Raw genomic sequence first — 17,069 nt, forward strand, 5'->3', positions numbered from 1 at the left:
TTGGGAGCTTTTTTTTTTATAAGTTGTTTATTCATTCATTCATTTTAGAGAGAGAGAGAGAGAGAGAGAGAGGAGAGACAGAGAGAGATGGGGGGGAGGAGCTGGAAGCATCAACTCCCATATGTACCTTGACCAGGCAAGCCCAGGGTTTCGAACCAGTGACCTCAGCATTTCCAGGTCGACGCTTTATCCACTGCGCCACCACAGGTCAGGCCTTGGGAGCTTTTTGATAACTGTTTTGATCTCTTTTGTGGTAATCGGTCTGTTTAGGTTTTCTGATTCTTCCAGATTGATTTTTGGAAGATTATATGTTTCAAGGAATTTGTCCATTTCACCTAGGTTGTTTAATTTTTTGGCATACAGTTCTTCATAGTATTTTCTTAAAATATTTTGTATTTCTGTTGTGTCGGTTGTTATTTCTCCACTCTCATATCTAATTTTATTTGAGTCCTCTCTCTCCTTTTCTTGGTGAGTCTTGTTAAAGGTTCATCAATTTCGTTTACCCCTTCAAAGAACCAGCTCTTGGTTTCATTGATCCTCTGTATTGTTTCTTTAGCTTCTAATGTCATTTATTTCCGCTCTGATCTTTGTTATTTCTTTCCTTCTACTACCTCAGGGCCTCACTTGCTGTTCTTTTTCTAGTTCTTTTAGATAAAGGGTTAGGTTGTTTATTTGAGCTTTTTCCAACTTCTTAAGGAATGCCTGTAGTGCTGTGAACTTCCCTCTCAGGACTGCTTTTGCTGTGTCCCATAAATTTTGAGTTGTTGTTTGCTCATTATCATTTGTTCCTAGGAATTTTTCTATTTCCTCTTTGATCTCATTGTTAACCCATTCGTTATTTAATAACATGCTATTTAGTTTCCATGTGTTTGAGTATTTTTCAGTTTTTCTGTTGTGGTTGATTTCTAGTTTCATGCCATTGTGATCTGAGAAAATGCTTTCAATCTTCTTAAATTTGTTGAGACCACTTTTGTGCCCTAACATGTGGTCTATCTTAGAGAATGTACCATGAGCACTTGAAAAGAGTGTATATTCTGCTGCCTTAGGGTGAAAGGTTCTAAAGATATCTATTAAATCAAGTTGATCTAGTGTGTCCTTTAAGTCTGCTGTTTCTTTGTTAATTTTCTTTCTTGAGGATCTATCTAGTGATGTTAGTGGGGTATTGAAATCTCCTACTATTATAGTATTGCTGTTGATCTTGCCTTTTATATTCATCAAAGTCTGCTTTATATATTTAGGTGCTCCTATATTAGGTGTGTAGATATTTATGATGGTTATATCTTCCTGTTGGATTACTCCCTTTATCATTATGTAGTGACCTTCTTTATCTCTTACTATAGTCTTTGTTTTAAAGTCCATTTTGTCTGATATAAGTATTGCTACCCCAGCTTTTTTTTCATTTCCATTTGCATGAAATATTTTTTTCCATCCTTTTACCTTCAGTCTATGTGCATCTTTTGTTTTAAGGTGTGTCTCTTGTAGACAGCATATGTACGGGTCCTGTTTTCTCATCTAAGCAGCTACCCTATGTCTTTTGATTGGATCATTTAATCCATTTACATTTAAGGTTATTATTGATATGTAGTTGTTTATTGCCATTTTATTCTTTAAAGCTGTATTCCTCTTTTGCTATATTCTTTTCCCACTTTGATCTGTTTACAACAGGCCCCTTAACATTTCCTGCAGCATTGGTTTGGTTGTAATGAATTCCTTGAGGGTTTTTTTTATCTGGAAATCTTTTTATTTCTTCTTCAATTTTAAACGATAGCCTTTCTGGATAAAGTAGTCTTGGTTGTAGGCTCTTGTTCTGCATTACTTTGAATATTTCTTGCCATTCCCTTCTGGCCTCAAGTCTGTTGAGAAGTCGGATGTCATCCTTATGGAGGCTTCTTTGTAGGTGATAGCCTTCTTTTCTCTAGCAGCTTTTAATATTTTCTCTTTTATCGCTTAGCTTTGGTATTTTAATTATGATGTGTCTTGGTGTAGGTCTTTTTGGGTTTCTCTTTAATGGAGTTCTCTGTGCTTCTTGAACTTGTGAGACCCTTCCTTGCATCAATTTAGGGAAGTTTTTCAGCTATGATTTGACTGAATAAAGTTTCTATCCCTTGTTCTTTTCTTCTTCAGGAAACTCTATAATGCGGATGTTATTTCTCTTCATGTTGTCACAGCTCTTGCAGAGTTTCCTCAGACTTTTTGAGTCTCTTCTTTTTTCTGCTCTCCTTTCATGCCTTTGTTCATCTTGTCCTCCAACTCACTGATTTGATCCTCAGCTTCATCCATCCTGCTTTTAATTCCTTCCGTTGTGGTCTTCATTTCTTATATTTGTCACCTCCAACTGATTCTTTTTTAATATTTCAATGTCCTTTTTTATACTTGCTGTCTCTTTAGGTGTTCGTAATGACCATCCATTGTTGTTCTAAGATCCCTAAGCATACTAACAATCATTATTCTAAACCAGGGGTCTCAAACTCGGGCCCGCGGGCCACATGTGGCCCGCCCACCAATTTTGTGCGGCCTGCAGACTAATCAAACTTCGTGGATTAATCTGCGGGCCAGTCTGCGGCCGCACAAAATTGGTGGGCGGGCCGCAAGTTTGAGACCCCTGTTCTAAACTCTGCATCCAGCAGTTAGGTTTTTTCCATATCACTCAGTTCCTTTTGTGGAGATTTCTCCTGTGGTTTCATTTGGATTGCAATTCTCTATCTTCTCATTATGTCTGTATGTTTGGGTGTGTTTGTAGGGCTGGTTGAGTCTAGGTTTGGTGTTGTCTGCCTCCACTTTTCACTTGTGTTATTTCTAGGTGTTCTTGGGTTGGCATCAGCTGTTATTTGTAATCCACTTTTGGATTTGGGCTGCTTTGAAGTCTTGATTTGTTTGTTTTCTTCTCAGTTGTAGTCTTGTTTACTGATCTCAGCAGGGGGCTTATTTGAAACTGTATCCAGGAATGGGGTGGGTGTAACCTGAGACTCTGAAGGCCTGATCTGCCAGTTACTCTCTCTGGGGGTGGGGTGCTTTCTCTGCTTCAGTAGGGGGAGGTGTATCTCAGATCTCCATGGAGACCTCAGTTACTACCCCTCCTCCCCACTTACTGTTTTCAGCTATCTTGTGCTGATTGGAGCTGGAGAGATGTCTGATTCAGAAGCACTTTAGTCTTGTGTTATGTGGAAGGATCAACCCCTCCCCCAATTATGGCTGCCTCCGGCACTGGATGAGTCAGCTTCTCAGGTCCTCCCATGCATTCCTGCCAGTCACTGTCTGTCTCTCTCTCCCCTCTTTCCTTTTGGAAGACAAGCTGGCCCTTTCAACACACCTCGTTCCCAGGTCCCCAGGCAAGTGGCTGTGAGTGATATTTACTACTCTTTTCCTTGGAATGAGAGCCCTTCTGGGCTCTCAGCCCCATACCCCCTTTGTTCCTGTAAGCAGGGTAGACTCACCACTCCTCGGTGCTCCCTACCAGGTTTGTTGTGGCTTCTTCTTTGCTCCTTGGTTTCTGAGAGCTGGTCTTGTAGTCCAGAGTTGGTTTTTCACACTGATTGTTCCTAAATTAATTTGTAATCCAGTTTGGTGGTGTGAGCTGGGAGTCTGTGCATCTGCCGACTCCGCTGCCATCTTCAGGTCTCCCCTATTTATTAATTTTAAAAGGAGGGGAGAGAGGGAGAGCAAGAAGGAGAGAAAGGGAAAGGAGTGAGATAGATATTATCTCTAAAACACTTAAAAAAACACCAAAACCTCTGTTAATGGACTAGTTAGAAATCAATAGAAAGATCTTCTGCACTAATTGTTTTTGAATCTTTTTATGTTAATTTTATTAATTTTAGAACCAAAGTATAAAACTCAGAATTAAAATACAATGATGATACTAATGAAAAAAAAAAAACTTTGGCTCTGGCCAGTTGGCTCAGTGGTAGACCTTCGTCTTGGCATATGGATGTCCCTGGTTTGATTCCTGGTCAGGGCACACAGGAGAAGTGAGCATCTGCTTTTCTACACCTCCCCCACCCCCCTCTGCCAGTGGCTTGATTGATCCAAGCTTCAGCCCTGGACGCTGAGGATAGCTTGGTTATTCTGAGCATTGGCCTCAGGCACTAAAGATATAAATAGTTTGATTGATTTGAGCATTGGGCTCAGATGGGGCTTGCCAGGTGGATTCGGATTGGGGCACATGCGGGAGTTTCTGTCTGACTGTCTCCCCTCCTCTCTTAAAAAAGAAGTAAAAAAATCTAAATCTTAGAAAGCTGAATTGTTTAGGGATTATTTTATAAACGTCAGTTGAGAATTTTTTTTGCCTTGTAGGTTGTATCTTTGATTAACAAATAAGACAGAGATAGAGTGTGTGGGAATAAGCATTTCAGGGCTTGATCCATGTTTTCTGTGAGATTTCAGGTAGTTCTTATTTAAGTAATGTGAAATTGGTCTTCCTTAGGGAAAGGTCCTGGAAAAAAGAGAGGCCCCACAATCAAGATATCAGGAGTTCAGGTGAATGTGAAGTCTATTATCCAGCATGAAGAAGAGTTTGAGATGCTGCACAAGTCAATCCCTGTGGACCCTGAAGAGAAAAAAAAGTGAGTGTGTTGCATGCCCACGCGCAGTAGATGTGCCACAGAAGGTGCCTGAAGTCACAGTTATGTGTAGTGTTCATTGTAGTTTGCTTTGTTGTTCTTTTGTGTGTGTGTGTGGTGAGAGTTGGTGACATACGAGGCAGATTCACGCATGTGCCCTGATCAGGATCCACCTGGAACCCCGTCTGGGACTGATGCTCGAATACTGAGTTATTTTTAGTGCCCGAGGCTGTTGTGCTCCAATGGAGCTACCCTCATTGCCCAGGGCCACACTCAAACCAATTGAGCCACTGGCTATGGGAGGGGAAGAGAGAGGGGAAGTGGGGGAGAGAAGCAGATGGGTGCTTCTCTTGTGTGCCCTCCCTGGGAATCGGATCTAGGACATCCACATGCTGGGCTGATGCTCTGTTCACTGAGCCACTGGCCAGGGTCATTGTTGTTTCTTTAATACATCAGAATATTATGTTCATGTTTGTTTGTGTTCATTTCCAAGTCAGAAAGGGCCCTCCTCTGATGTCCTCTTTCTGAATTCCTGTAGGTACTGCTTAACCTGCCGAGTCAAAGCTGCCCACTTCGATGTGGAGTGGGGGGTGGAGGACGACTCCCGCCTCCTTCTGGGGATCTATGAACATGGCTACGGGAACTGGGAGCTGATCAAAACGGACCCAGAGCTTAAGTTAACAGACAAAGTAAGCAACTCTGTGCTGCTGGAGAGTTCTAAAAGATTTGTTGCATAATATTTTTATATCACGTATGTTTAAGTATTTTCTTGGCGGGGGGGGGGGTAGGGATCAGCTTGGAAATTAGTACAATAGCATGTTCCTGGGATTTCTTTATCCTCGGAATCATTACCATTTTAGTGGACTCTGGGACACTGTGTCGTAGGGGAAGGTGACAGCCAAGTAAAATTTTTGGGAAATAATAGGAGAAATCTTAAAACTCGGATTTTTATCATAGTTCAATCTCATTGCAACAAATACCAGGGTAGGAGCATTCGTAACTGAAGCATCCCTCAGCAGGCCTTGCTGGCCCTCGGTACTCACTGTACTGGGAACAACTGTATTTCAGTTCTCCGCACAAAGAGTGAGCCACCCTGGTGTTTTCTGCAATGGAATTAAACACTGGCCATGCTTCTCCCACAAAATCGAGCCTCCCACCCGGCCCCCTGAGAGCAGGCTCCAGGTAGTCAGTCAGGCTGTGGTCAGAGCGATAGCCGGGAGCGCCAGCCGGCTCACATGTCGGCAGGCCGTGCCTCGTGCAGGGCTCCTGGCACCTCACACAATGCTCATCCCACACGCCACGTCCTCAGAGGGTGACAGCACCCTGCCATAAGCACTGAGACCAAAGCCGTTCTGGCCCGAGAGGTCCAGCTACGGGCGCAGGTGCAGAACCTGTCCCGGCATAGCTCGGTGCTCTCCGGCAATGCTCTAAGAAGCATTTTCAATCTAAAACGAAGCTTTAACCTAGCTCCAGGGATTCCCTGCTCCTGGAAGGAGGAAATCCACGACGGCTGGGATGTTCTAGCAGATGAAGCCAACAAGCCCCTCCTACCTGAGTTGTTCTACCCTGTTAACAGCACAGGTAGGAGCCAGTGGGAGAGCTGGATTTCTCCATCCCATTTTGTAACACGAGAACGGCTCATGAGGGATTTGCAGTGACTGGGAGCCATGGACATGAGATAGGATCTGAGGCTGCGTCTGTGTTCGGGCGGGCGGGCGGGGAAGGACTGCTCAGCTCTGCGTGGCCACTGTGGATCCTGATGCACTAACCGGGACGTGGGCGGTGGCGGGTGCTTCTCTTCCTTTCCTGTTGAAGATTCTACCCGTGGAGACGGATAAGAAGCCGCAGGGGAAGCAGCTGCAGACCCGAGCCGACTACTTGCTCAAGCTGCTCAGGAAGAGTCTGGAGAAGAAGGGCGCCGGGTCCGGCGGGGAGGAGGTGAGCGCGCTGTCGCTGGGCGGCGTCCTGCGGCTTGGGGACAGTGGAGAGCCACCGCGGTGCGGCCCCAGTCATCTGTCTCAGAGTCAGGTGCTGCCTCTCAGTTCCAAGTAGCCATGGTGGTTAGTGGGAATAGAAGTGTTCGTTTCATTACTGACCTGAACATCTGGGCAACTTTCTTACACTACCGCCTCGGAATAGTCCTCATGGCTCTCAGCGCCGCTTGGTCCAAACGTACTGCTGCCGTTTCTTTATGCTGCATCCTGAATTTTCGGACATAGTTCCAGCAGCTGTCTGAATACCACTGGGTCTTCCTGTTGGTAGAACTCACTCTGGGCCACTCGTAATAGTGGGTCTGTGGATAAAATGGGTAGTTGGAACCCACAGTGAATTCAGAAGTGGGACTTCAGTTAAGATTACAAGGGGCCCTTGGGTTACGACAGTCTCAACATAGGATGTTTTACATTTACGATGCTCATTCCCATAAAAACTTAAGAACACTGAGACGTGAGTGTTTTGGCTTACGCCGTTAGCGTTGTACTTACGGACTCTGGGTAAACTAGTTTGGTTGTGCGTGGTGGAAGAACACGCAATAATGGTGCGTGTGAGGGAGGGAGTTGGTGGCCCCCAGTACACTTACCTACGCCATTTCGGATTGTTAAAAGTGCAAGTGTTTTTCTGTTACTGTAGTACAGTAACAGTGCTTTTATCTCTTCTTTCCCCGTGGCTTAGTTGTGTTTTTATGTTTTAGATTATGATTTTACAACTGAGTTAGGATAGGTAAGTGACTTAGTCTAAGGTGTGTTTCGACTTACACCAAAATTCTGGTTACATCACTGTCGTAGGAACGGAACTGTGTCGTAACCCAAGGACCCCCAGTACTTTACTTGCTCAGTGAAAAATACCAAGTGAGTTGCTAATGAAGTCATCTGAGCTGTGTCTCCTTTTATTTTTCCAACTTTTCATTTCAAGCCAGGTTTAGAAAGGTGGCGGTCACAGTCCAGAGGATGTTACATCCGGTAGTAACCGCCTTTGTGTGTTGATGTCGCTATGTGCTCCGAGAGCTATGCCCATTCGTATTGCTTCCTGTATCATAAACAAAACAATTAGGGAAAAAACTTCTCCTAATCCTGTATCTTTTCCTTTTTCATGGAATAACATCACATAAATAGTATCCTTTTCCAGATATAAGTCATACTCCAGAGATATTAGACCATGTTTATAGTCACATTAGATTTGATTAAGTAGATAATTACTTTTTCCTTATTTTTAAATATAGCGTGCTTATGTTTTTTTTAATGTTGTTATTGTTTTTTACACATTATCTTTATATGTATCTTTGTACATGAGAGTTTTCCCTTTGTTTGAATTATATCATTAAGATGACTTCCAGAACATGGGATTAGTAGGTTCAGGACTTGGGTGTTTGCAGGTGGCGTAGGCCTGCAGCCCCTCCCGCGACGGTGGCGGCACACCTTAGAGCAGGGGTCCCCAAACTACGGCCCGCGGGCCACATGCGGCCCCCTGAGGCCATTTATCCGCCCCCGCCGCACTTCTGGAAGGGGCACCTCTTTCATTGGTGGTCAATGAGAGGAGCATAGTTCCCATTGAAATATCGGTCAGTTTGTTAATTTAAATTTACTTGTTCTTTATTTTAAATATTGCATTTGTTCCCGTTATGTTTTTTTACTTTAAAATAAGATATGTGCAGTGTGCATAGGAATTTGTTCATAGTTTTTTTTATAGTCCGGCCCTCCAACGGTCTGAGGGACAGTGAACTGGCCCCCTGTGTAAAAAGTTTGGGGACCCCTGCCTTAGAGTCTCTGTGTGAACTGCCTGTCTGCTGCTGGCTCAGAGAGTTACGCTGTTTGGCCGTGCTTTTGAGGGACTTGATTGGCAGTGTCAGCATCCTTTTCTTGCCCTCTCAGGCCCCATTAAAGAAGCGGAAGCCTCGAGTGAAGAAAGAGAACAAAGCCCCGAGGCTGAAGGAGGAGCCCGGGCTGGACCTCTCCTCCCCGCGGCACTCGGACAACCCGTCGGAGGAGGGGGAGGTGAAGGTAGGAGGCGGGCTGAGTGGAGGGCTGTTTTCTGAGCGACACTTCCCGTGCCAGTCAGTAGGAAACCGTTCAGAGCATGATTGGTGTGCATGCAGAGTAGATGAAGTGGAATCTGTGTGTGGTGGCTTCACCGGAGGGAAGTGTAGCTGTTCATTTAGGTCGGCGATAGCACAGTCACAGGTAGTGGAAGGACAGGGAGAACAAGGCAGGTGTCCGTCCTGAATGGCAGTGGACACTCAGCCTCATTGTTAGGGACGGTAGGGAGCGGTGGGACCATGAGCAGGGACCCCATGTGGGGCAGCTGCTATGCAGGTCAGTGGTCGTTGTGCCCAGTGGAGCACCTCTGTGGGTCGGGCGTGGCCCAGGGTGGCCAGTGCGTGTCCTCTGGTCTAAGCAGAGTGGAAGGTAACCAGCATCCTTCATGTGTTGTTGCGTGAGTGAGCCCTTGATGGGGTTGGGTTCTGTTGCTCTTGGAGTGTAACTGCTTCCAGATGAGCTCCCAGAGGGTCAGCCGTGGGTATGAGAGTCGCGGAGGTTTGAGTCGGGCAAACAGGAATTGAGATGCTAACGATCTTAGCAGTGACTAGCTGACAGCTGTGTAATCTCTGGGCCTCAGTTTTTTCTGTCCGTGAAATGGGAACAATAATGCCTCTGTTGAAGGGTTGCTGTGAGAATTAAAAAGAAGCTACAGTGAAGCCTCTGCTGGCTCAGCTGGTATTGCCAGAGAGTTAGAATTATGTATGTCAGCTGTCTGCTCTGAAACCCGTGTCCAGGTGTAGGCTCGGGTCGGCCACTGGGGGGCAGTGCTTCCTTCTGAAGGTGGCGGCATCGGCAGTCTAGCCTGGCTCACAGCCCTCTGTGTCTTCTAGGATGACGGCTTAGAAAAAAGTCCAATGAAGAAGAAACAGAAGAAGAAAGAGAACAAGGAGAACAAGGAGAAACAAACAAGTTCCAGGAAAGACAGAGATGGGGACAAGGAGAGGAAGAAGTCAAAGGAGAAGAAGGAGAAGGTACCTGTGTCATTCTGCTTACCAAGGTGCCCGTGGCCTCCGAGGTTGGGATTTAGAAATAGAGTGGGGGTCAAGGGCACTGAAGTCATCTGTTTATGGGTCTCTCCAAGAAGGAAGGGGGGCTGTCATCGTGAGGCCTGCCCTCTCCCACAGGGAGAAGGGAGTGGGAACGTTTGGGCTGTTCTTTCATGTAAAAGACCTTTACTTGCACTTTTTTTTTTACATATTTCAGAGGGGATGTTTGAGGGAGGTAGACCAGGTGAGGGAAATCTGTGTTGTCAGGTGACTGCTTGAGATACATTCTCAGATTCCTGATAGAAGAGCACAGTCCACAGAGGAATTTGAATATTTAACGCCTTCAGGAGTCAAACCAAGTACCATCGAGAGTTAAGCTTTTGGAATAGACTTGGGTGAAAAGCCCTGTTACTATATTACCTTCCCTTTGGGGGTTTTATGAAGGTGGTTCTGAACCGTTAAATTCTGGTACAGTGTTGATGTATGCTTGCTGACTTCCAATGAAATCACTTTGCAATTAGTCCCTAATTATCATTACAATGTACAAGTAACTGTTATAATTCTATCATATCTCTAGTAGATTTCTTGCTCAGTCCCGTGGGAACTTTTGTCCTGTGCATATAAGAACAAGTATACAATAAGTATCAGACTGGACTGTGTGAGAAGCCTCCTCTCCCCGCTTAGCAATACATCACAGGCAGCTTTCAAGTGAATCAAGATGTGTACGAATCATTTTTTTTAATAGCTGAGGAAGATTCTGTTTGGTTATAACAGCTTGGTTGGAAGCAGTGTGTATATTCCCAATCAAAATTGCTTACACATTTCTAATGTTACAAACCATCCTGTGACAGAATCTGTGCATGTTTGCTTCCACAGAGATACCCTATTTGTTTGTTTGTTTTAGAGGAGGGAAGGCAGAGAGACAGATTTCCGCAAGCACCCCAGCCAGGATCTACCTGGCAAAGCCCACTACGGGGCAATGCTCTGCCCTTTGGGGCCCTTGCCCCATTGTTGAGGAATGGAGCCATTTATTTTGTGCCTTAGGCACAGGCCATGGAGCCATTCTTAGTGGCCAACTTTGCTTGAACCAATTGAACCATGGCTTCGAGAGGGCAAGAATGAGAGAGAGAGGAGGAGGAGGAGAAGGGGTAGAGAAGCAGATGGTCATTTCTCCTATGTGCACTGACCAGGAATCAAACCTGGGACAGCCACACGCTTGGCTGACGCTCTATCACTGAGCCAATTGGCCAGGGCAAGAAGTACCCTTTTTAAAAGTGAAAGATTTAAAAAATAAAAGAACAATTTAATAAATATTCATGTATCCATCACCCAGATATTATAGCTTCTCTTACTACATACTATGTAATCACAAAACATAGTATTATTTTAAGGTTTCAAATGTTTATACATAAAGTCATTTTATATATATACACACATATATTTATATTGATATATATATATATATGGGTTTTTTTTGTTGTTTTTTTTATAGAGACAGAGTCAGAGAGAGGGATAGACAGGGACAGACAGACAGGAACGGAGAGAGATGAGAAGCATCAATCATCAGTTTTTCATTGCGACATCTTAGTTGTTCATTGATTGCTTTCTCATATGTGCCTTGACTGTGGGCCTTCAGCAGACTGAGTAACCCCTTGCTCGAGCCAGCGACCTTGGGTCCAAGCTGGTGAGCTTTGCTCAAACCAGATGAGCCAGCGCTCAAGCTGGCGACCTCGGGGTCTCGAACCTGGGTCCTCGGCATCCCAGTCAGATGCTCTATCCACTGCGCCACCGCCTGGTCAGGCTATATTTGTATTTCTAATGTTTATGTCTGCACAATATTTATCTTTTTGGATTTATGCAGATTTCTGTCAGTTCCAATATCTTCATTAATAAAAAGCCCTAGGTCAAAGTGTATATATATTTATAGGCTATTAGTAAAAGTTGCTACATGATACTGTGTTATATCTCCACCAATTTACACTCTTCATTCTTATTGACTTTTTCGTACATTTTATGAATGGAGGACCAGACGCCAAAACACACTGATGAATCTAGAGTGAAAGTTGAGCACGCTGAGATGGAAGGAGGACTGATGTGTGATTGAGCCATTACTCATGTGGGTTTGGCTTCATGATGTCCCAGAGAACTTGATTTTTCCCTCATAAACTGAGGCCGCCACATATACCTGCTCTAGTGATGCGACCTAAATAGGAAGTCCACATGGCAAGGCGCGACTGCACAAGTGACAATGACTCTTTGTCACTCTTTTTTAAAAGCCCAAAAGTGGTGATGCCAAATCTTCGAGTAAGTCCAAGCACTCTCAGGGTCCCGTCCATATCACGGCAGGAAGTGAGCCTGTCCCCATCGGCGAGGATGAGGACGACGATCTGGACCAGGAGACATTCAGCATAGTAAGTCCCGGCGTTGAGGGCCGCCCGCGCCTGCCGCCCTGGTGCTGGCTGTGGCCCTGCCGGCGTGGTTCCCGGCACACGGCCTCTTTGGTCTCAGCCTCAGTGCATTACTCTGGAAACACTTGCGCTCTGCAGCAGGCTGGCAGGAAGAGGTCTTCACGCTGACCTCTAGTGGGAATGAGGTTTGTGCCTGCTGCTTCTAGTCCGAAAGGGTGGCCGGGGCCCTAAATAGCATCTGCAAACAGAAGTGCTCACTGAGCTAGCACGTGGGGAGTACTGTCTGATGAGTGGTTTCTGTCGCTGCAGCCCGTGTGTGTGAGTAGGGAGGGGAGTGAGGTCGTTTACGAACCGCGTTTGCGCCCCTGTGAAGGGCGGTGGAGGAGCGTCCTGGGAGACGGACTGGACCCACTTGGGTATCAGGAAGGCGGGTTGAAGGAAGTGATGTTTGAGTTGGGGTCTGGAGGAAGAGGAAGAGGGAACAGGAGAAAAGGGAGGACCGTGCCCAAGCGAGGCCATGGCACGCACAGAGGCTGCGGTGGTCAGAGTGGTGAGAGAAGGGACAGCACGACGGGACGAGGCTGGTAAAGGTGGCGTGTCCCACGTGCTTCCTGTGGTGATCGGAGCTGAGACATGGCCTGGGATGGGGTCCTTCTCCCCATGGGCTGGGGGAGGTGACGGGGAAGGTGTGTGGGGTCGGCCTCGCTGAAACTAGAAACGAGCCCGGTGACCACGGCTCCTGTTTCCTTCCTGGGGCTGCCTGTGTGCACTCAGCGACGCCCTCCCCACCACTCTCTGGTCTCTCTCTGTTCTTCCGTGAAGCACTTCGAACAGTTAATTTCGTGTCGAGGACAGAGGGATTTTTCGACTCTCCAGACTATTCCTGCCCTGTGGCAGGCGAGGGTGGACTTGGCCCTCATCCTTGCAAGGCGGTCGCCTCACTCGCTGCCCCTTTTTCTGTTTCCTCAATCCTGTAGCAAATGGATATACACATATAAATGTATATTCTTACCTTATTTTTCTTTTTTTTTTTTTTAATTTTTTTTCTTTTTTTTTTTTTATATCTTTCTGAAGCTGGAAACGGGGAGAGACAGTCAGACAGACTCCCACATGCGCCCGACTGGGATCCACCTGGCACGCCCACCAGGGGTGACGCTCTGCCCACCAGGGGGCGATGCTCTGTCCCTCCGGGGCGTCGCTCTGCCGCGACCAGAGCCACTCTAGCACCTGGGGCAGAGGCCAAGGAGCCATCCCCAGCGCCCGGGCCATCCCCGCTCCAATGGAGCCCTGGCTGCGGGAGGGGAAGAGAGAGACAGAGAGGAAGGAGGGGGTGGGGAGTGGAGAAGCAAATGGGTGCCTCTCCCATGTGCCCTGGCCGGGAATCGAACCCGGGTCCCCCGCACGCCAGGCCGACGCTCCACCGCTGAGCCAACTGGCCAGGGCCTCTTACCTTATTTTTCTTAATTCTTCTCTCTCCAGTCTTTGAGCTCTCTCAGGGAAGGTACTGGGTCTTTCTTTACATGTAGATGCTACAAGAGTATCAATAAATGAATAAATTCATTACCCAACCAGCTCCCTGGTCTACTTCCCGGTTCTTCCTTAGCCCAGTATTTATAAGGGAAAATCATAACTAATGCTTCTATGGCACCGCCCTATTTTAAAAAATGCTTTTGCATAATGGCTCATTTACTCCCATTATGAAATCTTTAAAAAGAGAAGTTTCAGGAATGGGATAGACATTGATACGGTGCATGAAGCTTTATCAAATGTGCATTTTTTAAATGTATTTTTCTGAAGTGAGAAGCAGGGAGGCAGAGAGACTGACTCCCACAGTGCCCAGCCAGGATCCACCCAGCACGTCCACCAGGAGGCGATGCTTTGCCCATCTGGGGTGTTGCTCTGTTGCAGCTGGAGCCATTTTAGCGCCTGAGGCGGAGGCCACGGAGCCATCCTCAGCACCTGGGCCAACTTTGCTCCAGTGGAGCCTTGGCTGCAGGAGGGGGAGATAGAGAAAGAGAGAAAGGAGAGGGGAAAGGGTGGAGAAGCAGATGGGCGCTTCTCCTGTGTGCCCTGGCCAGGAATTGAACCCAGGACTTTTCACATGCCGGGCTGACGCTCTACCATTGAGCCAACCGGCCAGGGCTTCAAATGTGCATTTTTAAACTTTAGACTATAGAGTTGAAGCTTCCTCACCCCAAACCCATGCTTTTCCTTTGTTACCTCCCCAGAAGTGACTCTGATTCTGAATTCAATTAACATCCTCATGGATGATGTTAGAGTTTTAGTATTTATGTCTCTGAAGACACACTAATAGCTCCATAAACAACCAGGCATTGTTAGTGTGCTTCATGTGTATTTTCCCCAGAATAATTCTCTGACGTAGGTATTACCTACCTTTTACATATTAAACGATAAAATGAAGAAGGTTCAAGAGGTCCTCTGTGCACAGTTAAGAGGCAGAGCAGAGATCTGACCCAGGCAATTTGTCACATACCACACAGCAGCATGTAAGATTGCCTTTTTTTTTCTTTAATTCAGAGAGACGTGGGGAGGCAGAGATAGACTCTCACATGTGCCTGGACCAGGATCCCTAGGGGTTGGTGCTCTGCCTGTCTGGCCCATTGCTCAGCATCCGAGCTCTTCTTAACACCTGAGGCAGAGGCCTTGGAGCCATTCTCAGTGCCTGGGGCCAGCTCACTCCAATGGAGTCATGGCTGCAGGAGGGGAAAAGAGAAAGAGAGAGAGAGAGAGAGAGAGAGAGATGGGTAGAGAAGCAGATGGACAATTCTTCAATTCTTCTGTGTACCCTAACCAGGGATTGAACCCAGGACTTCCACATGATAGGCCGATGCTCGACCACTGAGCCAACCAGTCAGGGCCAAGATTGCTTTCCATGTTTAAAAGTTTTATATAAATGCCTCACTGTATGTATTCTGTAACTTGCTTTTTCAGCCATTGGTCCCTTACAACTTGCACAATTTAATTTTTTCTCCTGACAGACATTGGTTTTCTCAGGTTTTTGCCATTGCACATAGGCTGCGGTGAAATTGTAAATATTTCCTTGTGCACATGTGCACGAACTTCTCTAGAGCACACAGCTTGAGCATAGCGCTGGGTGTTTCGTTGGGCATGCCCGTCTGCCACTTACTAAATGGGGTAGGGTTCCTCTTCACAGTCATGGTAGGGGTTTGCACTCCTAGTGGGAATGTGAGTTCAGATTGCTTTCCCTGTCTTGGAAATACTTGGTAATTTCTGACTTCTTAATTTTTGCCACTCTGAGGGGTACGAAATACTATTGAAGGTGTAGTTAAAATTATTTTCATATTTATTGGGCGTTCATCATGTTTTCAATTTAATGCTTATTCCTATTCTTTGCCTGTTTTGGGTAATTTTGTCTTTTCTTATCTTTTTGGTAGGAATTCTTTATACATTCATACTAACCTTTTATCGGTTAGTCCTTAACACCCGTCTTCCAGTTTGTGATAATTTTTAAAATATGTTCTTTTTTCTCAATTGAATTACAACACAGAAAAAGAAAGAGGTTGAAAGTGTATACGTAGGTGTGGAATCACCACAGAGCCATGGAGGATTGTGGGAGTTACAGTGTTCCCAAGTGTCAGCGATCCTGTCAGGTGCCTTACTCATTATACCAGATACTCTGTGGCTGAAACTGTGCCCTACAGGTCTGAGAATTTTTTTCAAATTATTCTGTGATAATTTATCTCCTGAATTCTTAGTTTTATCTTTGTGGAACTTCTTGTTTTTGGATATTAGAGTCTGGAAGTGGTCCCTCATGTTATCCCCCCCCCCCCTTTTCCGCTTTATAAACTACTTTCTGGGAGATCCCGTCAGCTTTATCTCCAGTCTTGAGACTTTTGTTTCTCTTGTCATGGTTTCTTTCCAGCATCTCTCCCCCGTCATGCTGTGGTTCTCATGTAGTTCTGAATGTTTTCATCATTTCTGTTAGATACTGTCTCAGATGGCGTGGTAATTCTTAGTTGTCTCTCTGATGTATTTCCTGTTGTCCTGCTAGACACTTGCTCAGATGGCTCCGTAGTCCTAGGTCATCTGCTCATATTTAAGAGCAGGGACTGACACTCTGATTGGCAGTTCTGAGCATGTGGACGGGGCTGGATGGACACCTAGCAGGGGTCCCCAAACTTTTTACACAGGGGGTCAGTTCACTGTCTCTCAGACCGTTGGAGGGCCGCCACATACAGTGCTCCTCTCACTGACCACCAATGAAAGAGGTGCCCCTTCCGGAAGTGCGGCGGGGGCGGATAAATGGCCTCAGGGGGCTGCAGTTTGGGGACGCCTGAGAGTGTTGCTGTGGACTGGTCTGGCTGGGCTCTTCCCTGAGGGGCTTCCAGTGGCTGCTCAGCAGGGTTTGTTCTTCCTCTCGGGCAGTCAGAGTTTATGGAGAAACATCTCCAGTCTCCTGACTGGAGAGTGGAGGCCTGGCTTCCCCCCTAGAGTCTGGGGGTGGAAGCCTGGCTGTGGCTCGTGCAGGGCACGTGTGTGCATGGGATTCTGTGCTCCGGGCAGCAGCCTGCCTGCCCCTCAGCTCTGCTCGCGTGGCCCGTCCAGAGACCTTTCTTTTATTCTCTCAGATAATAGTCTTCCCTGTTTCTGGGAGGTGTCCGAGATCAGGGTGTCTGTTATGAGTCTGAGTGTCTGTATTCTTAGTCCTTATCTTGAAGCCCTCACTGCTTCTTCTAGAAACACATGGCCAGCCTTAGGGGGAGTTTGCGATTTCAGTTTCCTTACTGCCAATATTTTGTTGCTGTTTTCTTCCTCATTTTTAAATTTTTTACTTTGTGGTTTTGTTTTTTTTTTTAGTTTTTTATTTATTTTTCTTGGGAGAGACACACAGGAAGGGAGATAGGTGCGAAGTATTCATAGTTGCATCATTTTTAGTTCAATGATTGCTTCTCATACATGCCGTGACTGGGGGGCTCCAGCCAAGCCAGTGACCCCTTGCTCACATCAGCGACCTTGGGTTTCAAGCCAGCGACCATGGGGTCATGTCTGTGGTCCCACGCTCAGGCTGGCGAGCCCATGCTCAAGTTGGTGACCTCGGGG

At 46.3% G+C, this 17,069-nt stretch overlaps 1 protein-coding gene across 3 annotated transcripts in view; it reads left to right on the forward strand.

The window, feature by feature from the left end:
* CHD2 (chromodomain helicase DNA binding protein 2) overlaps window positions 1-17,069 on the forward strand; it is a 138,740-nt gene that overhangs the window by 101,180 nt on the left and 20,491 nt on the right. For all 3 annotated transcript variants that reach the window (XM_066355656.1, XM_066355657.1, XM_066355658.1), the window contains 6 exons: window positions 4,424-4,562; window positions 5,098-5,248; window positions 6,375-6,497; window positions 8,426-8,554; window positions 9,424-9,564; window positions 11,856-11,990. In XM_066355656.1, the coding sequence (XP_066211753.1) occupies window positions 4,424-4,562; window positions 5,098-5,248; window positions 6,375-6,497; window positions 8,426-8,554; window positions 9,424-9,564; window positions 11,856-11,990 (818 nt within the window). The remainder of the gene's footprint in view (window positions 1-4,423; window positions 4,563-5,097; window positions 5,249-6,374; window positions 6,498-8,425; window positions 8,555-9,423; window positions 9,565-11,855; window positions 11,991-17,069) is intronic.

Source organism: Saccopteryx leptura, chromosome 13 (genome assembly GCF_036850995.1).
Source record: "Saccopteryx leptura isolate mSacLep1 chromosome 13, mSacLep1_pri_phased_curated, whole genome shotgun sequence".
Classification (NCBI taxonomy): domain Eukaryota; kingdom Metazoa; phylum Chordata; class Mammalia; order Chiroptera; family Emballonuridae; genus Saccopteryx; species Saccopteryx leptura.